At 47.1% G+C, this 23,962-nt stretch overlaps 1 protein-coding gene across 1 annotated transcript; it reads left to right on the top strand.

Annotated features, from left to right (window-relative positions):
• Positions 1–2,147: 2,147 nt before the first annotated feature.
• LOC125947189 (ATP-binding cassette sub-family C member 2-like) lies at positions 2,148–22,771 on the top strand. The gene is made up of 3 exons (XM_049671584.1): positions 2,148–2,282; positions 20,728–20,923; positions 22,431–22,771. The coding sequence occupies exons 1-3, from the start codon at positions 2,148–2,150 to the stop codon at positions 22,769–22,771; spliced, it is 672 nt and encodes a 223-aa protein (XP_049527541.1).
• Positions 22,772–23,962: the final 1,191 nt, after the last annotated feature.

Below are 23,962 nucleotides of genomic sequence, written 5' to 3'. Positions count from 1 at the left end.
GCCTCATAATGTAGCTGCGCGGCGCACCGCAAGGGATGCTTGTCGTCCGCTACGGGACATTTTGAAAGCTGGCAATTAAATGTCTATCTATGTGGTTGCTACAACCTGCGTTTGCTGCAATTAAATTGTTCACTATTACTATCGGTTTTAACCAAATTCAGTGCAAGACATTTAACTGCGATTGGCTTAGGTAATTGTCTAGAGGTCGCGCAAGCGCTGTAGTTTCTGAAACGTTGTAGGAACAGTTGAACACCGAAAAGTTTTTCGCCTCTGCGCATAACCATTATTTGAAGAACTTTGGTCAAACCCGCCGTGGTTGCTCAGTGGCTATGGTATTGGGCTGCTGAGCACGAGGTCGCGGGATCGAATCCCGGCCACGGCGGCCGCATTCCGATGGGGGCGAAATGCGAAAACACCCGTGTGCTTAGATTTAGGTGCATGTTAAAGAGCCCCAGGAGGTCCAAATTACCGGAGTCCCCCACTACGGCGTGCCTCATAATCAGGTCGTGGTTTTGGCACGTAAAACCTCTTAATTTAATTTATTTTTAACTTTGGTGAAAGACAGATTGGTTATGGCTATGTGGGATGGAAGGCGCACATCAGCACTTTTGTATTTCGTATTCCTGAACGGGTTCTATCGATAACTTGCTTCCTGCAAATCCACATCGACTCAAATCAAACTCGAATGTTTGTTTTCTCCAGTTTTTTTTATCAGAGGTAATCTACATATTTGAAATATTTACTTCGTTGCAGAGAAAGAGTTGGAAACTTGACTATTGTACACCTATTTTGTCTCAGAATTTACATAACTTTAATAAAAATAGTTATGCTGCCAAAATTAACCAGCTGTAGCCTACTTCCACAGTAAATTCGGGTTGATATTAAATGCAAGAAATATGTTGAGCGCCTGCTTGTCAGGACACTGCAGCGTTTACGTGTTTTTCTATTTTGTGGTAATTACAACATCTGCAGTGCTGTCAAGCCACTGTAGCAGAGTGGGGAATAGTAACTATACAAAAATACAATTATGTCAGAACAGCATATAAAAGAAAAGATAACACATAGTTATCTTGGTGAGAAATTCAAAGTGTACATGTTATAATTTCAGAAAGGAATTTGGAAATTGTACCGTAGAAGTGTACACGAGCAACAGCTCTCTGGTGTTGCTGGTTCCACGTAATAATTTCATGACGGAATATGAGTTTTTAAAAGCGTCAGTATGAGATTTTATTGCGGGAAGTATTCAGAGAGGATCCACTCTCCTTGAAAAAAAAAAATGTGAGGCATACGCCTGCTTGAGCACAGATACCGGTTTTTCTAAAGTAAATGTATTATAGGAGTTCGAGGTTAAACTTCTTTTCCCGCCGGTGCTTGGACAATTCATCCCACTGCAGCTGGCCTTCGAGGGACGTGATCCAAAGGAGTCATATATGATATGCATTTTGCCGGTTCCTTCCACACTCTGATTCGGATTGAAGCGAAGCAGAGCCCACTCTAGACCGGAGCCAGAGTAAGCATGCGCGGGCAGAAGGTGCATCCACTCCGGAAGAGGAACACGTCAGCTCTTTATCTATTACAAATAAGGAAGCCCCGCCTACTGCTGCGGCAGACGCGACGACAACAAAAGCTCCAGCGATTACGTGACGAGGACTCGGTCAGATCTCGGCAGCACTGCTAGGTCGAAGGCTAGAGATCGTTCTGAGCTACATAGCAGCGCACCAAAATTACCAGGCGAATGTGTTCCAAGCACTTGCTTTCTACTGGCCGAATGCAACTCTTGCAACTCTTGCAACCAGAGCCCTCTGGAGTGCTCGAAAACGACAAGCCGAATGAGCCAATAGCTGTTCATAGTTACACTAGTTAAATCTGTATGCCCTGGTGCAGTGCATGGCACGCAGCTCGAAGACATGTCGGTGTCAATGTTTGCAGCCGGGTGGTTTCAGCAGAAAGGTGAGAGAGGAGAATATACAATCATTGGTTATCGATGGCGTCAACATTCATGATACGGAATTTAAAACACATAGCCGCGCATGCAGTGCCCTGAATGGTGAGCATGGAAAAAGTTCAAGGTGGTGTGCTTCGCTAAATGTTATTTGCTGGTGCAGGGATCCGTGGCTTGTGTTCATCAGGGCTCGTCTGTCTTCAACATGTCTGTCAGGGACAACATTCTATTCGGAAAGTCACTGGATGTTGTTCGCTACGAGCGCGTGTTGCACGCCTGCGATCTTCTGAATGACTTGAGTCGCTTTCCAGCAGGAGACCTCACTGAAATCGGAGAAAAGGTAGGGCCCAATTATAGCACCCGCTCCGTAAAACAATTCTTTAACTTATCATCGTGTCGATAAAGCAGCCATGGCTCTGCCGCCACAAACACTGGGCAATATTGCGGCCGCGCTTCGCATGTTCTTGAACCGAAGTGCTGGGGTCGATGGTAAATTGCCACGCAGAAGATGTCTGTGCGTGACGATCCCATTACAAGCGGAGGTAGGTTCAGATCTAACGTTAGAAGGGGACATAAAAGACATAAAAATTTTATGGTCACGTATTGAAGAGAAAGAAAGCCGAACAGATGACTACGGCTGATTGATGCAACTTAGCTGAATAGAGCACATTTTCCTTTTTTGTTCGAGCAGTGTTTTTTTATTGATTATGCGGACGCACATTGTACATGATACATTGCTAAATCCAGGCTACACATTCGCCACCTATCCGGGAAATAACGTTTGTGTTGTTCAAAATAAACTACCTCAGGACAAATTATTACTGAAGAGTTCCTCATCCAAGTGTCAGAATATACCACACCACGTTACAATAAAGTCATCGGGGTGTCTGCAATAATGTAGCGATTCAGTTATGGTCATATTGGGAGTTTGATTACAATAGATAATTGAACAAATTGAACTCAATGCGCAAGCAAGGTAGGAAGTGTGTAAAAAAAGCGAAAGAGGTAATTACATACCAGATTAATTTGCATCTAGCTCTTAAGCGCTAGTTATGTCGACTGCAACTGTATGATCAACGGGTTGCTCACTTGACTGACAGGGTGCGACGCTCAGCGGTGGACAGAGGCAGAGGATAGCACTTGCTCGAGCAGCATACAGCGACAGCAGCGTGTACCTTCTAGACGAACCACTCAGTGGGCTCGACGTCCATGTTGCTACCAGAGTTTTCAAGAGAGTCATTGGAAGAAACGGACTACTACGCAACAAGGTGACCAACACCATGCTCTTTAATTTCTGCCGGAAACAAAAGCTTCCTGTGATTGTAGCGGATGTGAGATTTAGATTAGAACAAAACAGCGAACTAGATGAGATGGTGAATATGGATCCATGTGAAACAAAGGATGAGAGCTTGCTCTCAGCCTAGAATTTTTAACAGAAGTGCATACTGCCTACAATCATAGCACGTGCAGATGCCAGATGTGGCATGCTACAACGGAACGGAAATGAGGGCCATTACACCAGAAATTTGGTGCTACTGCTTAAACAAAAAGCTGCCCCAAATTTATTCCACTGTAGTTCTTATCGCGCGGTTCGCCATACGGCGCATTACGGTTAAATAAATGACTGCAGTCCATTTTTGTGAAGAAACTGCGCAAGTGGCCTGTGGGACGTGCCTATAGTCAACGGTTTTAAGTCAGTCAGCCTCGGTACAGACTCGAGGCAGAATAGCGATCATGATTTCTTGTTCTCTTTCGAGGCTAATGAACATAATCTTTGTCTTCTGCATAATAATATTCAACCCCACTCTTACACCTTCTCGGTCAGGTCCTCAACCGAAGGATGCTGAGCGGGAATAAATATATCGAAACTGGTGATATCCGGATAATTCGCTCCAATTCCATCTACTTTGCAAACTCCCAGGCTACAGTTGGTAAATTGCGATGTGTGCTGTAATGTAAATAATTAAAAACTTAGCCAATTTCTGTTAGTAATTCAGTTATGCATTTCGATTTCGCGTCCAACTAATGCCCGCCCGTTTGGTCAGTCCAGCTCAAGGATCATAACTGTGCTACTTGCCACAGATGATTTAAAAGAATATCACATTCTTCGCAGAGACACCCGGTATAGCCGACAATATCAGTGACTCTACCTCTTCCCCTGACACCTCATTCACATACCGTCCCTCCAACTCCCGCTCCATCTTCGTAGCTCAAAAATATCTTCTCCTACGAGACACAGATTCACTAATTCACCCGCGCGTCTGCTCCTTTCTTCGTATTCTAACTCGATTAGTGGAATCTATCGCAGTAAGTTTCAAATTCAGAGAAACTTGCCTCGCACACACTTTTGTTGTCTTCAAGTGTTCTCCTAGGCCTAGGGAGGCAAATATAAAGCAAACTAAATGTTTGGCTCACGACGTTATCGTTAACGTTAACCTACTTACAGACACGGATCGTCGTTTCTAACCAGAGCTGCTACCTTGAAGAAATGCAACAAATTTTGCTTGTGACCAACAAGAAGGTTGTTACGTTTAAAGACCTTGAGGATCTTAGAAGAGACCCGAGATGCCCGATAACGCTGCATCACGATGACAAGGAAAATCCGGCAGACGAGAATGGTCCGAAAAAGTGAGTTGCCAAGAACTTGGTTGAACAAAAAAAGGTTGGTGTTGAATGGAAACAACATTAGTGTGGGAAAACTCTCAGTGGTATCTGACCTGTACTGTGTGTGTTCTGCTTTATTATTTTAGATTTGTCATCTTGCTCTTTGTTCCCACTTTCCTCCACTTCTTCCTATCTTCCATTTCTATGTTTCCGTCTACGCCTTTGTGAAGAGTAGACAGGCGTTGGGCCTCTTCCAGTGGCAGCTACCAGCCTGATCCTCGCTTTCCCTTTCCTGTCAAGTGTATATTATTATTATTATTATTATTATTATTATTATTATTATTATTATTATTATTATTATTATTAGGGTAACCTCAAGACCCAGACGGCGTGGCAGAGGGGGTAGGTACAATGTAAATACAAAACAAAACAATAAAAGGAATTCAAACAAAAAAAAACATTAGTTTGCAGCTACACCAGTGAGTGTTCAGTAACTGCAGATTTCAACAACGCTTAGTCCTCCTCAGTGGCAGCAATGGAGGTGGAATGTGATTCCACTCTCTACTTGTCTTCTTAATTAAAGAATGTAAAAAAATATCAGTGCGGCACAAAGAGACGGCTACATTATTTGGGTGGTCAACACGTGATGAAAAGTAAGCAGGTTCTGAGATGTATTCCTGTGGAAGTACTGGATTATCAAAGAAAATTTTATGAAAGAAACGGGAAATCGTTTTTCTGATTACCAGGTCTGAAAGGCGAAGATTGGATTTAATCAAGGTGACACTGGCCTTACGAGCATAATTATTGACTATAAATCGAGCTGCACGTTTCTGGACCAATTTTAAGGTGTCAATTAGCATTGGTTGAGCTGGGTCGCATACGGCTGAAGCGTACTCGAGCTTTGGACGGACTAATGTTTGATATAGCTGTAGTTTAAGGTGTGCTGGCGCTTGCCGAAAGTTTCGGCGAATGTAACCAAGAGTACGACAAGTATTGCTAGCAATGTAGTTAATGTGAGAGTGCCATGATAAATCATTCAATATGTAAACACCAAGGAACTTGCAAGTACTAACCTGCTCTAATTTAGTTCCGCTCAAGGTGTAGGTAAAAGGTTCAGAAGTGTTAGAAAAGCGCGAGATTGCCATACCTTTACATTTATTTACGTTAAGGGTCATTAGCCAAGTACTATATACAGCAGTCAGAGACGCGATTAAGGTCGGTTTGAAAAAGGTAGTTGTCGTTCTCGGTAGTTACTCTACGTTACATGACACAGTCATCTGCAAACTGTTTTATGGATGACTTGATGTTACGCGGAAGGTCATTGATATATATTAAATAGAGCAATGGACCTAAAACTAAGCCTTGTGAAACGCCAGATTTAACTGCACAGGGATGTGAGGAACAATTATTAGCTGTTACGTACTGAGTGCGGTTAGTCAGGAAGCATTCTATCAATTTACGAATATTGGGGTCGATGCTCAGTGTGGTGAGCTTAAGTAGTATTACTGGGGGGGGGGGGGGGGGGCACTTTATCAAAGGCCTTTTGCGAATTCGCGAAACATACAGTCAACCGTAATTCTATTATCTAGCGCTAAGATGACATCATGCGTAAAAGACAGAAGCTGAGTTTCGCACGAGTGGTGTTTACGAAAGCCATGTTGGAACCTGCTTAAGAATGAGTTGGTTTCAAGAAATGTTATAAGGCTAGAATAGATTACATGCTCAAGCATCTTACAGGGGAGACTCGTTAAAAAATTGGTCGGTAGTATAATGCAGAGTGTTGGTTACCGGATTTAAAGACGGGAATCACCTTCCCCACCTTCCAATCAGGGGGCAAAGTAGAGACTGCATGAAATTGTGTGACAAAATTATCTAAGGCGTTTTCAGTGTTTTTCAGAAATTTCGCAGTTATCTCATCAGTGCCGCAAGCAGACGACAGTCTAAGTTTCTGGATTAGGTTAATGACTCCTTCAAATTCAATCACGAGAAAATTCATTGGAAAAGAACCTGCTGTCGCATAGCTGCGGTACCGAAATTGCTCGTGAATCGGAAAAACATTGCGAAAAAACGTCGTTAAGAACGGAACAGCATTCTACGATGCGCAGTGCACGCTCATCGGAATCAGTAAGTGTTATGAGCCATGCACCTATCCTGCGGATGAAATAGCAGTAGCATAGCAGACGAGAAAGAGGACGAGCTGTATCCGGCCCACCATCTTTGTTGTTGTGGTGCCACTCGCTGTCACTTGTAAATATTGTATATAAACCCTTTTTGACATCTCCCCGTAACATTTTTGGTGGAGGTGGTGGGTATATCCGAAGGACGGAACCTCGCAGCGGACATCTTGTGGGCCATGCGACCATGTCGACTGAGAGGCCCGCTGACTCTGCTTCGGCTACCACGACATCAGTTGTCCTGGCTCAACTCCGAGACCCTAGTACTTTCTCCAGGTACGGACGCCATGGACGTCGAAAACTGGTTAACGGTGTACGAGCGACCAGCAAGAACAACCGGTGGGACTCAACCATCACGCTGGCTAACGTTATCTAATACCCCAACGGAACAGCCCGTGTTTGAATCCGAAGACACGACGAGGAACTGACTAGTTGGGACATCTGCAAGCACAAACTACAGCAACTCTTCGGGAAGCCAGTCGGGTGCCACCGAGTCGCCAAGAACGAGCTTTCGTGCCAGACCCAAACATCAACTGAATCATATGTCATGTACATTCGGGATGTGTTAGCTCTGTGTCGGCAGGTTGACGACAAAATGCCTGAAGCTGACAAAGTCAGCCACATACTTATAGGCATCGTAGGTGACGCCTTTAATTTACTTATATATAAGGACTGCTGTACCGTTGACGACATCATAAAAGAGTGTCGACGCTTTGTGGAAGCGTAGAGCCGTCGTGTCACGCATAAATTTGTGTGGCTCCCTAACAGCGCCGTTACTTCAACGTGTGAGGACGTCCGGCCGCCTAGTACCGAAAGCTTGCTGTGTCTTATGGAGCGTGAGATTGAGGCTGCATCTCGATCTGTTGCTAAGGCCCGCTCTTACGAGTCCCGCCTGGCAGTATCGTTGATCCAAGCCGTCGTACGCGAAGAGTTGGGGTACCCCGGCATTCATCCCATCGTGTCGTACGTCGCCCTGCGGTCAGCAGTTTCTGTCGACCTCCCCGCCCACAATCGACCTATTCCGGATACCATGGTCCCAACCAGTGGCGCACGCTCGACGACAGGCGAATATGCTAAAACTGCAATGAGATAGGCCATATTTCGCGCCATTGTCGCTATCGCCGGCCATCGTCACCTCGCCCCGCGTACACTTACCACCCGGAAGACAGCCGGTCCTCTTCATTTCGTGCTCGTGATGACTTACCGCACAGTTGGAACTCCCTTCTGTACCCGACCTCTATACCGCGTCACCACCGCGTTTATGTGTCGTCGAGTTTGTTCGTCTGCGACAAGCTACCGCGACGTAGGTCATGTTGACCTCTGAGCCCCCTGTTTGTGGCGGTGACTATGTGATCTCCCCTTCTCTAGACGCTCTTTTGATGCGGTGTGTTGCGCGTCCACACTCTGTTGTGACTTTTGCGGAGAACCGGGCTTGAACCGATTCTTAACTTTGGACGCACCCCACAATTTCTTCCCGAAGGCATCAGGTTGGGCAGCATATCACCTTTAGACGCACACAAACCTCTGGCCCTGACTATCGATGCTCCACAGCCGTTACCTGGAAGCCCGGACACAATTACTACGCTTGACAAGTCTCTTGACGGTATGATTGCCCCTGATCTCTCCCGTTCTCAGTCCAAAGATCTTCGCAGCTTGTTAGCATCTTAGCGCGATGTTTTTTTTATTTTTCTTCGCCCATCATGGCCAGACATCACTCGTAACCCATCGCATCGATACTGGCGATGCTATACCCATCTATAGGCGCTCTTACCGAGTGTCTGCGTCCGAACGCCATGTCATTCAAGCCAAAGTTGCGAAAATGCTGACTAAGAACATCATTGAACAATCTGAGAGCCCTTGGGCGTCACCTGTGGTGCTAGTCAGAAAAAAAGACAACACCTGGAGGTTCAGTATCGACTATGGGCAATTAACAAGATAACCAAAAAGACTTCCACCCTTTTCCGCCAATAAACGATGCACACGACTCTCATCATGGTGCAAGGTACTCTTCTTCCATTCCAGTAGCATAGCAGACGGGAAAGAGGACGAGCTGTATCCCAGCCCGCCATCTTTGTTGTTGTGGTGCCACTCGCTGTCACTTGGAAATATTGTATATAAACCCTTTTTGACATCTCCCCGTAACAATATGTTTCCAAACACGTAATACTAGTAATATCTGCTTTGCTTTCTGTCACCTTTCCTCGTGTGCGTGCGGAGAACATCGGCTTAACGCCATAGAACAAGCAACTTCATTATAGTTCCTTCGCGTATGTGGTCGCAGTTTGTCTGAATGTTTTAGGATACATGAACGTTACAGTCAGCAATAAATAATTCCAGCCCAAATTTAGCAGTTTTGCAGAATCTCCCCGCTGTCGCGAAGATAGATTTTCTTCGGATTGTGAGCATAAGCATCACAGTAAAGGTGATCGCAAACGGGAATGTTAATTAGGAGGTTGAATACGCGATTTGAATCATAACCCACCTTCACGTTTTTCTGAAAACAATACAGCTATGTCACAGTAAAGTAGATAGGTATGATAAATGTGACACGTACACAACTTCAAAAATGTTTAGCGAAGGTAGGGAGAGCTTATAAAGAATCAAAGAATCGAAGCTCGGAGCGACCGCAAACAGCATGAGACAGTTTTACCGCTTTGCTTCTAGTTACGATGTATTGGCTTCGGGTTGCCATAGGCGACTCTAAGTAATCGTAACTAGAAGTCGTAGCGAATAAAAGAAATCACCGATAAGGCCAATCAGAGAGGACAGTTACCACTGTTGACTGGGGCATCAAGGTTCGGCTTTGGTGATCATTTAAACATCTTTGCTACTTTTATTTCTTTCGAATTTAAAACAAGCGTATTTGAATAATGGCGCAAGTACGGCGTCATAAATAATCTTTTTTTTTCACTTTACGGAACATATACAGCAGGTGTTGGTGGCACTCATAAATATGATGAAGCTAATGAAGTCGTGTGAAATCGAAGGTCTGACGGAATTCCTTCTGGAAGATCATAGTCACTAAAGCACCCGACAGCGACCAAGATAAAATACGGGGTGATAAAGTTTTAAGCTTTTTGAAATTTAAAAGCTCGCTTGCGGCAGATAGCGTAATGCTGGTCCTTGAGCTGGATTATTCGAAGAGGGGAACCTTACTAGCATGCCATAGTGAAGTAATTAGGCGCAATTTTAGTTATACACTCAAGAACCCTCCCCAACACACAGCGTTGTGGCGGGGCGGGGGGGGGGGGGTTCTTCAGGGTATGCGTGTGTGCATGGGTTTGTGCGTGAATGCGGGATTGCAAAATTGCGCCTAATTACTTCACTATGACGAGTTACCAACTAGCCCAACAGCAAGCTCTACTAAAATAATACAAGTATGAGACATTGAAACACATTTTCAACTAATTAGCGACTTTTCACTAATTACCTTCTTAATAAATTACTTTAGGGCCAATAATGCAATTTAGGAATTGTAGCCGTTGAGATTAAAAAGTCCACTTGTGGGATTTTACGCGCGAAAACCACGATCTGATTATGAGGCATGCCGTAGTGGGGGACTCCGGAAATTTGGACCACCTGGGGTTCTTTAACGTGCACCTAAATCTAAGTGCACGGGTGTTTTCGCATTTAGCCCCCATCGAAATGCGGCCGCCGTGGTCGGAATTCGATCCCGCGACCTCGTGATCAGCAGCCCACATAGCCACTCAGGAACCACGGCGGGCCCGTTGAGCTTGCAGGACGTATTTACTTGAAATGAATTTACAGGATAACACCAGTTTCGCTATATTATTTTCCAAACTGCAATACGAACTAGATGGGCGTTCCAGTTGCTTTTGTGCTTCAGTGAATACATGAGCGTTTTGTTAAAATGTAAGCGCAGCAACCGTGCATTCTTACGGCGTGTTTGATGGCGCATATCTCCAAAGTGACATTATTCTGGAAGTTAGTTCCAAGTAGATACGCCTTGGCAAGCTCACCGGCTACACGTCTTTTTTTATGGGGTATTACGTGTAAAACTACGATCTGATTATGAGGCAAGCCGTAGTGAGGGACTCCGGAATAATTTGGATCACCTGTGGATCTTTAAAGTGCACCTAAATCTAAGTACACGGGTCTTTTTGCATTTCGCTCCCATCGATATGCGGCCGCCTTGGCCGGGATTCGATCCCTCGACCTCGTGCCTAGCAGCCCACCACCATAGCCACTAAGCAACCACGGCGGGTCGACTACAACTCATAAACTGCAATATGGGCCGTAAAGTAGTTAATTCAGAACATAATATATGAATTTCGGTTAATTGTTTGAATAGGGGTTGTTTTGAGTTCTCGTGCAAGTAATGGCCGCTTCTCTGAACAATTCAAATACTCAAATATATCTCGTTTGGGTGCCAGCACGAGAGCCTTGTTCACAATGACTGCAAAAGGCGAAATACACTTATTTAGGTGCGTGTTATCACGTACGTGTTGCAGACGTCTGGCATATACGGGAGAAGACCGCCAGTATTTTGGTTAAGAGTTCAAGCAGTAGTTTGAATTATCAAATCCTGTACAAAATTCCTTGCAAAGAGTAAACACGCTTATGTAGGATTTTTTTAGACAATACAGATTTTTTATAAGATAGGAGATAAGCGCAGCGAATGTGGCGTTTTTGTAGACGAGTTCCTAGGCTAGGCAGAGATAATTTGCCGTTAATAACATGAGCTTTGGAAGGCTCATTAAGAAATTAGGGCCTTACGGGCAGCTGTTTGAATGGCGAATTAAGCGACAGTGAACATTTAATGCACCCTCATTAAAAAATACTGGAAGTTGCACCTAATTCGAGATATTTATCATCAAATGTCAACGGTATACATCCATCCAATATTGAGACCAAGCGCCACGGGAGCGCAGTAAAGGTGGCCAGACCAGACCGAAACGCCCTTTGACGACAAGCGCAAGGAAGTTTGAAACCAAACGCCTCGACCAGTCGCAGCAGCAACTGATACGGCACACTTTGCCTGGCAAGCATGCGCGGCTGTTTGTCGGGTAAAGGCTCATTCACACTAGGACGACACGACACCGATTTTGGTCTGCCGACTGTTGGCGATAGCAGTTTACAGAAGGGAAAACGCTTTGTCCATTGGTTTAAAGCATGCAATGAAAACGCTGTCACTAACATTCGGCCGACCAAAATTGGTGTCGTGTCGTCCTAGTGTGAATGCGCCTTAAGAGGAAGCTTTAGCTCGGGCCCAAAGCCGCCGCGGTCTATTCAAATACATGTAACACGCACAAACGCTTTTCTGAGATAACCCCTGAACCGATTTTTATGAAATTTGTTGCCTTTGAGAGGGAAAGTTAAGTTCTAGTGACTGTTGGAAGCGGGATTTCGATTTAGGGCGCGAATTTCGCAAAAAATGTTTTCGAAAATTTGAAAGTTCGAACAAAATGGAAACACGAAGTTTACAAGTTAATAGGTCTTCATCAAGAACAGATGTCGCGGCCCTGTAAACGGCATCCATTAGATGATTCAAAACTGACAAGTTCGATATGTCAATTTATATATTAAAGGAATTTGTTACGTTGCGTACAACAGTTGTGCAAAAGCTATATTTCCATACTACAAAATTTTTGAGCTTCATGAGTAACATACGAATTTTCTCCGCTTTAGATGTACTATTATATGCAATTTACATAATCGTGATATCATTTTTTATTGCTGAGTTGGAGTAATAAACGTGATAGTTTTGTTTCTGAAAATGTGAGATTTTTTTTCAAGTTTTATTAAATTATTGACGACATATATCAAAAATTAGAAACCAACAGTGACTAGATTTTAGGTTTTTCTTTTAAGTGCATCAAACCTCGTCAAATTTGGTGCAGTGGTAGCCCACAAAAATGAATTCTCCTTTTACGTGTATTTAGATAGGAGCTACTTGTGTAAAGAGGTTTATTGGGCGAGTCCAACAAACAGGCGGTAGCTCGGAACAGCACGCAGGGAGAACAAGATGGTGGTGTTCGAACGCCGATCTCGTGCCTTTTTCTCGTGATGATGATCGCTCAGCCCACGATGTCATTCTCTTCATTATAATTGCCCCCGTCGAGAAAGGTGGAGCCATCCTGGCGATCTAACAGGTGGGGACAAGAGGGTCGAAGTACGGCTTGAGGCGGTCTACGTGAACAACATCACGTCCACGTCGACGACGGTCGCCGGGCGGCGTAAGAGGTTCGATGACGTAGTTTACGGGGGAGCTACGCTCGACGACGCGGTAGGGACCATGATAATTGGAGAGCAGTTTGGATGACAAGCCAGGAGCGCAGGGCGGTACATGAAGCCAGACAAGTGCTCCAGGAGCGAATGTTGCGACAGGAGGGTGGTCGTCATCGCGGGCGTTTTTCTGGCGTTGTTGGTCAGCCGTAGTAAAGCGCTTGGCCAGTTGGCGGCAATCTTCAGCGCAACGGGCGGCTTCCGACACGGGCGTGCACTCTGAGGCATCTGGTGCGTATGGCAGCAACGTGTCGATAGTGTGCGACGGCTGGCGACCGTACAGAAGGAAGAAGGGGGAAAACCCGGTTGTGACTTGCGTAGCGGTGTTATAGGCGTATGTCGCAAATGGAAGAACCAGGTCCCAGTTTGTTTGATCAGATGCAACATGTGTCGCAAGCATGTCGCCCAGTGTCCGATTAAACCGCTCAGTCAGACCGTTCGTCTGAGGGTGGTAGGCAGTACACGTCCGATGTACAATATTGCACTGGTGGAGAAGTGCTTGAATTACATCGGAAAGAAATACGCGGCCACGGTCACTGAGGAGTTCACGAGGAGGACCGTGTCGCAGCACAAAACGATTGAGGATGAAAGAGGCGACGTCCTGTGCTGTCGCCGTGGGAAGAGCAGCGGTTTCCGCGTATCGTGTAAGGTGGTCGACAGCAACGATAGCCCATCGGTTTCCCGCTGTGGTCAAAGGTAAAGGTCCATAGAGGTCAATTCCAACGCGGTCGAATGGGCCGTCTGGGCACGGAAGGGGCTGTAATGAGCCTGCGGCAGGATGCGGTGGTTTTTTTCGTCGCTGACACTCGTGGCAGCCGCGAATGAACTTGCGGACAAAGCGAAACATTCCGCGCCAGTAGTACCTTTTGCGTAAGCGTTCATAGGTCTTGAAGACACCGCCGTGAGCACACTGAGGGTCGGAGTGAAAGGACGCGCAGATTGTAGAGCGCAGCGTTCGGGGGATCACTAGGAGCCACTTCCTACCATCTGGCGAGTAGTTCCGCCGGTACAAGAGGCCATCACGAATGCTGAAGTGCGAAGCTTGGCGTCGCAGTGTTCGAGTGGACGAAAGGGTGGGTGCCTCGGATAAAACGTCAAGAAGTGAAGCGATCCATGGATCGCGGCGCTGTGCAGAGGACACGGTGGCGACGTCAAGAGCTGACAGTGGGTGGTCTATAGTGGATATGGACGCAGTTTCGGTGGATAGTGGTGACCGCGACAGTGCATCAGCATCGGCATGCTTGCGTCCGGAACGATATATAACGCGGATATCAAACTCTTGAAGTCGAAGAGCCCAGCGGGCAAGGCGACCTGACGGATCCTTCAGCGAAGACAACCAACATAATGCATGATGATCCGTAACTACATCAAACGTGCGGCCATATAAGTATGGGCGGAACTTGACAAGCGCCCAGACTATTGCCAAGCATTCTTTCTCGGTGACGCTATAGTTTGACTCAGCCTTGGTGAGCGTTCTGCTGGCGTATGCGACGACATACTCTGGGAACCCAGGCTTTCGTTGTGCGAGAACAGCACCCAGGCCGACACCGCTGGCGTCTGTGTGAACCTCAGTTGCGGCCTTAGGATCGTAGTGGCGCAGTATAGGTGGTGACGTCAGGAGACGGCGGAGGGTGGAGAAGGCTTGGTCACACTCAGAAGACCACGACGAGAGACTGGTGGCGCTGCCTAACAGTTGGGTCAAAGGCGCAATTATAGAGGCGAAGTTGCGCACAAACCGGCGAAAGTAGGAGCACAACCCTACGAAGCTTCTGAACTGCTTTAGAGTCGTCGGTTTGGGAAAGTCGGTGACGGCACGTAGTTTAGCCGGGTCTGGAAGTACACCGTCCTTTGATACGACGTGACCGAGAATTGTAAGTTTTCGCGCGGCAAAACGGCACTTCTTGAGATTGAGTTGGAGCTGAGCGTTCTTCAGACAAGTCAGGACATGGTTGAGGCGTTCGAGATGGGTTGCGAAATCTGGCGCAAAGACAACAATGTCGTCGAGGTAGCAGAGACATATGTGCCACTTCAAACCCCGCAGAACCGAGTCCATCATGCGCTCGAAGGTGGCAGGCGCATTGCAAAGGCCGAAGGGCATGACATTAAATTCATATAGACCGTCAGGCGTGACGAAGGCTGTCTTTGAACGGTCGGCCTCTGCTAAAGGTACCTGCCAATACCCGGAACGCAAATCTAACGATGAAAAAAACTCGGCACCTTGTAAGCAATCAAGGGCATCGTCAATTCTGGGTAAAGGGTACACGTCTTTCCGAGTGACCTTGTTTAGGCGCCGGTAATCCACGCAGAAGCGAATCGAGCCATCTTTTTTTTTAACGAGAACCACAGGGGATGCCCACGGACTTTGTGAAGGGCGAATAACTTCGCGTTTAAGCATATCGTCAACCTGGGCGGTAATAACTTGACGTTCCGCGGTGGAGACACGGTACGGACGTTGTCGCACTGGCGAGTTGGAGCCGGTGTCGATGTAGTGAACAATGGTAGAAGTTCGGCCAAGGGCACGTTGGGCAACATCGAAAGACTCGCGGAACTGGTAGAGCAGCTGGAGAAGGGCAGAGCGTTCAAATGGCGACAGTCCGTCTGCGATCGACGAATTGAATAGGTCGGCAGCTGGTACATCAGAAGGGTTAAGAGCACTGACGGCGGCGAGGTCGCGTCGAGCGGAATCTTGCTGCACGGGAAAAATTTGGCCGATATCAATGGGTTGCACGCATCCAAGGGATTCACTTTTAAGCAGTTGGATGGGATACGGAAGAGGATTTGTGAGGCAGAGAGCGCTTGTTCCGTTCGAAATAGACAGGGTCGAATAAGGCAGAAGAAGTGGCTTCCGACTTAGAAAGAGGCGTGATGGTTCAAAGAATGCAGCTTCGTCACATATGCTGTTGCAGAACACGGGGAGCAAAACAGTTGATGTCGGCGGAATTTCTGTGTCCTCTGTTATGACGAGCTTGTGGGCGGCTTGAGTGTGGTTGTAGGGCGGGTCACACAACGGGAAGAGCTCAAGTTCAGATCTGGCACAATCAATAACGGCGTGATTACACGATAGAAAGTCCCAGCCAAGTATGATGTCGTGCGAGCAGGATGAAAGGACGATAAACTCAACAATATAGAGTTCTTTAGCGATGATAAGTCGAGCAGTGCAGGCGGCTATAGGGCGAACAGGGTCTCCATTCGCTGTACGTAAGGGCATCATCTCAAGAGGTGTAGTCACTTTTCGAAGCTTGCGGCAAAGTTTGGCATCTATAACAGAAACGGCAGCACCGGTATCGACAAGAGCATACGCATGGGTGCCTTCAACAAAAACTTCGACAATATTCGACGGCAAAGTTCGAGGACTTGAGCATTTCGACAGCGCAGTTCTTGCCTCTTGAACTGCGGAGGCTAGTTTCCCTCATTTTCAGGGTCTGGTCGACGACGCATGGGCGACAAGGAGCGGCGACGGGGTGAAGGTGAGCGACGAGACGTGGGTTGCGGATAGTCACGTGAAGACATGCTTGTTTGGGGATCCGGACTTTCATAACGAGAGCGGGGACGATCCATGTAGTTCGGTGAGCGGGCGTCTGAGTAACCTGGGGCGCGACGACGGCAGTGTCGGGCGATATGACCAGGGCCGCCGCATGCAAAACAGATCGGCCGGTTGTCGTGCGTTCGCCAGGGATTTGCAGTGATGGGAGCAGCCCATGTCATGGACGGCTGAGTCGGGGCTGCAGCATACGACACACCATGGAACGGCGAGCGCTGTTGTAGCTGCTGCCGCTTTACTACCTCAGCGTAACTAAGAGGCGCGGCGACAGGGTGCTGCTGAATGGGCACCGGCGTGGCCTCGGAAATCTGTTCCTGAATGACGTGTCGAAGCACGGGAGCCAACGGGATTGGTTGCTGCAGTTGCTGCTGCTGTGGGAGCTCCTGACGCTGAGCAAACGGCAGGAGAGACAACTGACGGGCCACTTCCTCACGCACAAAGTCTTTCATTTGTGCGAGAAGGTATGACTGGTCAGGCACGACGTCCAGTGCAGCGAGTGGTTGGTTGTACGTCTGAGATGAACGTCGAGTGAGAGCTCGCTGCCTTCTCAATTCGTCATAGCTCTGGCACAGGGTTACCACTTCACACACAGTGCCAGGAGACTTCGCAAGAAGCATTTGAAAGACATCGTCGTCGACGCCCTTCATAATGTGCTGTATTTTGGCACTTTCGCTCATTGAGGCATCGACGCGCCTGCACAGATCGATTATGTCCTCAATATAGGCGGTAAAGGTTTCATTGGGTTCCTGTGCCCGTGTGCGCAGCCGTTGTTCGGCGCGTAACTTCCGCACGGCAGGGCGACCGAAAACGGCAGATATTGCCTCCCTGAAAGCGGACCAGTTCTCAAATTCAGATTCGTGGTTCGTATACCACAGCTTCGCCACGCCAGCCAGGTAAAAGTTCGCGGTACTCAACTTAGCAGCGTCATCCCACTTGTTGGGTCCACTAACTTTTTCGTAGGACGACAGCCAGTCCTCGACGTCCTGGTCTTCGGTACCCGAAAATACCGGGGGGTCTCGCTGGCGAACCGGGCCGGGGCAAACGGCGGCCGGGAGAGGTGGCGGCGGTTGGGTAGCGTCAGCTGGCATGGTCGAGTGCAACGTGCGTGATCGGAGTTCCAGGGCGCCGGCGATGTGCGTACCCAGCACCTCCACCAAATGTAAAGAGGTTTATTGGGCGAGTCCAACAAACAGGCGGTAGCTCGGAACAGCACGCAGGGAGAACAAGATGGTGGTGTTCGAACGCCGATCTCGTGCCTTTTTCTCGTGATGATGATCGCTCAGCCCACGATGTCATTCTCTTCATTATAATTGTTTCATATTCGTTCCATCGCTCTTTCGGCAGACCGAAAGAGCGATGGAACGAAAATGTTAGGCCTAACGTTAAGAGACCGGAAGAGAGCGGTGTGGATCAGAGAGCAAATGGGGATAGCCGATATTCTAGTTGACATTAAGCGGAAAAAATGCAGCTGGGCCAGCCATGTAATGCGTAGGATGGATAACCGGTGGACCATTAGAGTTACAGAATGGATTCCAAGAGAAGGAAAGCGCAGTCGCGGACGGCAGAAAACGTGGTACGGTAATGAAGTTAGGAAATTTGCAGGCGCAAGTTGGAATCAGCTAGCACAAGGCAGGGGTAATTGGAGATCATAGGGAGAAACCGTCGTCCTGCAGTGGACACAAATATAGGCTTATGATGATGAGGTAGGAGGCACCCAAGCTAAAGCTTGCTCTTAAGGATTTGCCGCGACATACTGTCATTCAAACTTCACCCACACTTGTTAACGGGGCGTTGCCGTCTGCAGCGCAGCGGCACGCACTAAGGGTCGATATTTCCACGATTAAGCTTTGGAATTTGATGATGAATATATTTCTCGAATTAGGTGCGATTTTCAAGTTCTTTTACAGGATGGGTTTGTGGGGAAATATCACTGCCTCCAAATTTGCCATATAAACAACTGCCCCTAAGGCACCAATAATAAAGTTAAATAATGAATTTGTGTTAATGAGTCTTCTGAAGCTCACGTTATTATGGGCAAACTACGCTCGCCTCGTCTGGTAACTCGTCTGCAAGAACTCCAAGTTCGCTGTGCTTATCGTTTTTTGCTAAAAAATCTGCATTGTAGAAAATAAAATACCCTATATGGGAGAAACGGAGAATTTTAAGGAAAGGCTCCCGGAACCTTCTAAAGATGTGAACAACAAGGAAGTGTCGTCTAATGCTCTCGTAGGGCATGCCGAGTCTACTGGGGACGTGACGGACTGGGATGACGCCTGCATCATTGCCAGCAAAATAAAACTGATCCCATGCTTGCACTTAAAATTTTTGATAATTTAAACTACTGCGCACACGTCATTGAGAACAAGGCTCCCGTGTTGGAGCCGAAACGTCATTTAGTTGAATATGTTTTACCTTGGTCGGCGCTGTGTTTTATTGACTACGTAACTGATATTGGCGTGACCGATATAGCGTGACGAAGTGAAACATCACGGTGATTCTTTGGTTCTAGGAAATCTTCATTCAACAAAGAAAATGAAGTAATTGCCGCACGAGTAACAGAGGATGAAGTTGAGGTATCAAAAATGGTGAGTTTAGACGACATTGCTTGATACATGTTTGTGTTGATCACCCGGTTCAAATTCTTTGTTATCAAGACAGAGTCCACTTTCTTCCAGTTAAATTTCGTCTGGCCCAGGTGCCCAGGGTTCGTAACATGAACGTAGTTTTGTCACATGAGCCATTTGGCCATCCTTATGTTGAATTCGGTTGGTTGCGTATAAAGGCATATGTGACGTACGAACGATGTAAAGCTCTTGTAACTCTGGTCTGTGACGCAGAAATAAACAGACCGACCCCACTAGCTCACAGCACACGGGCGAAGACCGCAGTGTGCTTTCGAACGCTGCACTATTGGATTTACACTGCGGATTGAATCTCTCAAACGAGCGTGAAGAAGCTCAGTACAATCTAATCACATTGAATACAAGGACGCTGCAGACCAGCAGCTAGCAACGCGGTTCATTGCAGATTAGCCAGGTCACTCTAGTGTGCGGATTCAATCACTCATCTGTCCTGTCATGTAATTCCAGCTTTAACCGTAAGCATCACTTCGATACAGCCTTACACAAAATTCTGAAGCGGGTAGCGTTGACGTCTTTGCCAGTTCCACTATGGCGGCAGTAGTTTTCCTGAAGCAGTATGGAGCGTGTTTATGATTGATATATCTAAACTGCAATGAAAAATCGATTAAGGATATTGCAGGGCTTTGCTTCTTGAGAAATTTAACTGGACGACGACTTTGTGTGAAATTCCAGTGGCTTAAAGTCTACAGTGGCTGGCGCGAACAAATATTTTGAAGAAATATGAAGAAACTTAAAGAACAGAGCGTTTGTTCAGCTAATCTTGTACCGTTCTGCCACTAAGCGACAACGGAACGCTGCGTGTACACGAGCAAGTAATAACTAGGCTAGAGAATACGATGCTCTAATACGGGCTGCCCTGAAACAGTTCTGTGTTCGTTGAGGCAGGATCCATGAATTTCATAAATGTATCGTTGATTTGGGATTGTGGAACGCCTTCACAAGTGAATGATGTCAAATGCTTTTATATCGGGGCGTGCATCCAGGAGGAGGAACGTGAGTGTGTGCTATGATAGCGCCGTGAAGCATACAAAGTTCAGTTGCGCGTAACCGCCGTGAAGTCTTGCTGGGACCAATCGCATCAGGACAAACGCGAAGTTAAAAACTGGATTTTGTTATGTTTGTTTAACTTCTTAATGGCTTGAAACTGCTAACGCGGAACGATTGATAAAGTAACGCGAGTACCTACAGAATATAACTCTCGGTTATCCGCTCCTGTAAAACGTACCGAGGTGAACACTGTAGAACCGGATCCAAGTTGAACCTGTGCGTAATACGCAGAAGAAACGATATGATCCCCTCAGAGGGGTATTAACACAATGGGGTGCTAAAACAGTAAACTACCTTTTATGGACGCACATCCGTTAAAGCTCGCGGCGTGGTACTGGTTGTATTCAGAGCAGCAGTGCCACAACAGGTGTCCAAATGACCTTTAACTTGACTCGATTAAATAATGCATAATGCCCAAGCACGCAGTCACCAATGTAAGGCTTAACTGTGAATGTGATAGGAATTAAATGCACTGGATGATCAACTGCGTTTCAGTACGGCTACTTCAAAATTCTTCTGTAACTATTGCAGGGAAGCATAGAGTTGTTCTTCTGCATGGTGAGGGTATGTGGACCATGGGTTGCATTGAGCACGTTGGGCTTTACCCTACGAGCCGCGGCAGTCGGAACCTATCTGGTCTGGATCAAGCGTTGGACTATGGAGAGCACGCGCAACGAGACCAAACCGGAGTGGGTCATTGGCCTGGCAGTGCTCTGTCTCTCAGATGGTGCGTACTCTGAATGCTATACTACATCTTAATGTACTTGCTATAGCATGGAGGGCGAGTCGATTTTTGAAAAATTGCAGGGCTAACCTCAGGCTTGCCAAACTACAGCGAACACTTACTTCCAAGCAACACAAATAGTGGCAATCGAAGAAATTGTAAAAGTTGCTAAGAGAACATGGCCGGGCTTATGAGCAATCAGCAGGTACAGAATGGCCTTCTAGATATGAAAGCACTGCAGTAAGCCATGACGTGAATGTTACTGATTTATTACCTCATGCATGGGGGTGGACCATTCGTGTGACATCCAGAAGCAGTCCGAGCACTTATGGCGGTGAGCGGCGAGACTAACTGCTAGAATTCTAGAGCCATTCTTGCAAGCCTCCTGCTTCGCAATAACCCCTATCGCATGTATGCACACATTCAGTCCTCAACTACTTATGAGCCGGACTAAATACATATAAACACCTGAGCATTCGCTCACCGGAGCAAAGTAGTCAAGGATGATGGTGTAATGGTCTTAACGTCTAAAGGTTGATAAAGCATCTGATGTTCTAATTTCAAAGGAGGGACGTTAGCTATTTTGGAGATCATGTCATTGCAGTTTCATAGTAAGATGTGGCTGACAAAATGAAAAAAAATCATTGACAGATGTACACCCATATCACAACCAATACACCAAGGACAGCGAAAATACATAATCAAGTTGTCACACCCTTCGGAACTACTAAGGGTCTGCTTGATCGCTCACGGCTTGGGTTATGCCGGGCTCTTCTACACAATAACTAAAAGATCTGCGTGACTGACACTGAGTATTAGCAGTGTTTATCATTTCTTCTACTGTGAAAACATCAGGGTAGGCGGGAGATAAGTGTGAAAGTGAGTGCAATTCGCTTTCAGCTTAATCTTCCTTTGTACTTCAAGGCAAGGCACCTTTCACCTTAGTGGTGAATTAGTGACAAAGCACATCGGTGTCCTTTGTCGGAGTACACACTCCTCGTGGACCTCAAACGTGGTGCCGGTACAACGTGACGTGAGAAACAAAAATTACTAATTACTGGTTAAAAAACGCGCATATAGGCGGTATTCTATTCGAACGAGTTATACAAAGGGTAACGAGTTTTATAATCATAGATAATTCCAGTTCAAAGCGAATTCGGGGCTCCGACACACGTTGCGCTGCATTAATATTGACGCCCCCCCCCCCCCCCCCCCCGTCACACTTTTCCCCGCGAAAACCGTTGCGGAACCCCCCTTAACAGTTTCGTTGTAACAATTACCGCTTCGCATAAGTCGTACCGCACCATCGTCAGAGTCAGAAGTAAACACCTGCAATCTAATCTGCCGCCCCATAACTGCCCCACCTTATATTTCCCGGGGGGCCACTTTCCAGGCCCACCACGTGTCATCTTATGGTGCCTGCTGTCGCATGCAACAGGTGCTATATAATTTGTGAGGCACTGATATCTGTGAAACGTTGCCTACTTTTGCTTCATGCTTTTCTTTGCAGTGTTCTTCGGGTGGCTAGGCGCTTTCATGTTGGCTGTGTGCTGTCGAAATCTGTCCAACCGTTTGCACGACGCTATGATTCGGAGCGTGCTGCGGAGTCCCGTGCACTTCTTCGACGCCACACCGAGAGGCCGTGTGCTGAACCGCTTCTCGGCTGACATAGACAACATTGAGAACCGCTTCTTCCTTGCCGCCAAGCAGGTCCTAGAGACGTTTGCCGTAGGCGTCGCCAGGATTGCCGTGACAGCTCTCCAGACGCCAGCTGCTGGTCTTGTGGGTGGCTCGACTACTGCCATTTTTATTTTATTAGTGGTATGTGTCTACTTTAAAATGCACCTTTGAAAGGACCCTGACGCCGGACTAACTATTGTATTATGAGGCTTTATTCTCGAGCGATAACTTTCGGCGATACGATGACCTTGCATTACGCTGCTAAGCCTCAGCGCGCCGGATCAAATCCCCGCCACAGCGCCCACATTTCCATGGGGACGAAATGCAAAAACACCCCTGTTTGGGTGCACGGTAGAGAACTCCAGGTGGTCGAAATTATGCCGGAGTTCCCTACTACGGCGTGCCTCATAATCATACTTTTTGTTCTTGCACGTACAATCCCAGACTATTCTTTACGATCACTTTCGCGAGATTTAGTGTGTCTCGGGATCGTGCGCGTCGAAGTATACCGCGAACACAGCGCTCCTGGCACTGTGCGAATATACCCAGCTGAGCACATGGCTAGGAATGGGGTCGGCCGTGTACGCCGACGGGTATGGGGCTGAATCCCGTGAGATCTCGCGAAAATGAAAACGTTCTCAAAAGTGATAGCTCAAGAGCTACCGCCCTTGCATTCTATGCCCGGTAAACAAGTAGAACTCTTGTGGTGTTCGTACGATGTATTTGCATATAATACAAAAAATGTGGTGCAACTTGCACAGATTGCAGCTGGGCCTCTGTCATTGTCGCAGCTGTCGTCAACACTGCGTCGTGAATGACTTGATTATAAATTGAGAACCGGCGTTGAGGCGGTAAACTTTAAATCCTCGAATAAAGTTGCTGAAAGCGGTCAGGGTTTCCTTAGCACGGAACCTACAGAGAAGTTGCTTTCCAAATGGAAATAACGTATGGAAAAATGAGGATGTCCCATAGGAGGAAACCGCGGCTGTAGCGAGAGTAACGGATGGGTAGTGTTGAGCGTATACCGCGGGAAAGCAGTGGCGGGAAACGTCATGCGTTGCACAAGGCAACCAGGGAAGACGAGGCCGAAACGGGCGGCGAGTGGGGCTGCTCGTGAACATGCAAAAAAAGTTAAGAAAAAGAAACGATCGATCAGGCCAACGCGGGTGTCGGTCTCTGCTTCGTTGATACATTGCTGGTACCTTACCCCGGGATTGAAGCAGGGACCTTTAGACGTTTAGGCATCACCCGTGCCTCCCGATTAGGTCGTCCATGTAAATGACCGTAGCAGGTGGGCTGCAAAGTCTTGGTGTGTTGCCTTCCTTGTTTCAAGGTGGTGCTGCAGGGTTGCTGACAGCAAGA

Source organism: Dermacentor silvarum, chromosome 7, assembly GCF_013339745.2.
Source record: "Dermacentor silvarum isolate Dsil-2018 chromosome 7, BIME_Dsil_1.4, whole genome shotgun sequence".
Classification (NCBI taxonomy): Eukaryota; Metazoa; Arthropoda; class Arachnida; order Ixodida; family Ixodidae; genus Dermacentor; species Dermacentor silvarum.
This window is presented reverse-complemented; position numbering and strand designations above follow the sequence as displayed.

What these genes read in the sequence shown, in the direction of transcription:
- LOC125947189 (XM_049671584.1), top strand. Translation starts at nt 2,148, where the DNA reads ATGTCTGTCAGGGACAACATTCTATTCGGAAAGTCACTGGATGTTGTT. An exon ending in TCACTGAAATCGGAGAAAAG is followed by an intron (nt 2,283 to 20,727) that starts GTAGGGCCCAAT and finishes TAACTATTGCAG; the next exon opens with GGAAGCATAGAGTTGTTCTT. An exon ending in AGTGCTCTGTCTCTCAGATG is followed by an intron (nt 20,924 to 22,430) that starts GTGCGTACTCTG and finishes TTTTCTTTGCAG; the next exon opens with TGTTCTTCGGGTGGCTAGGC.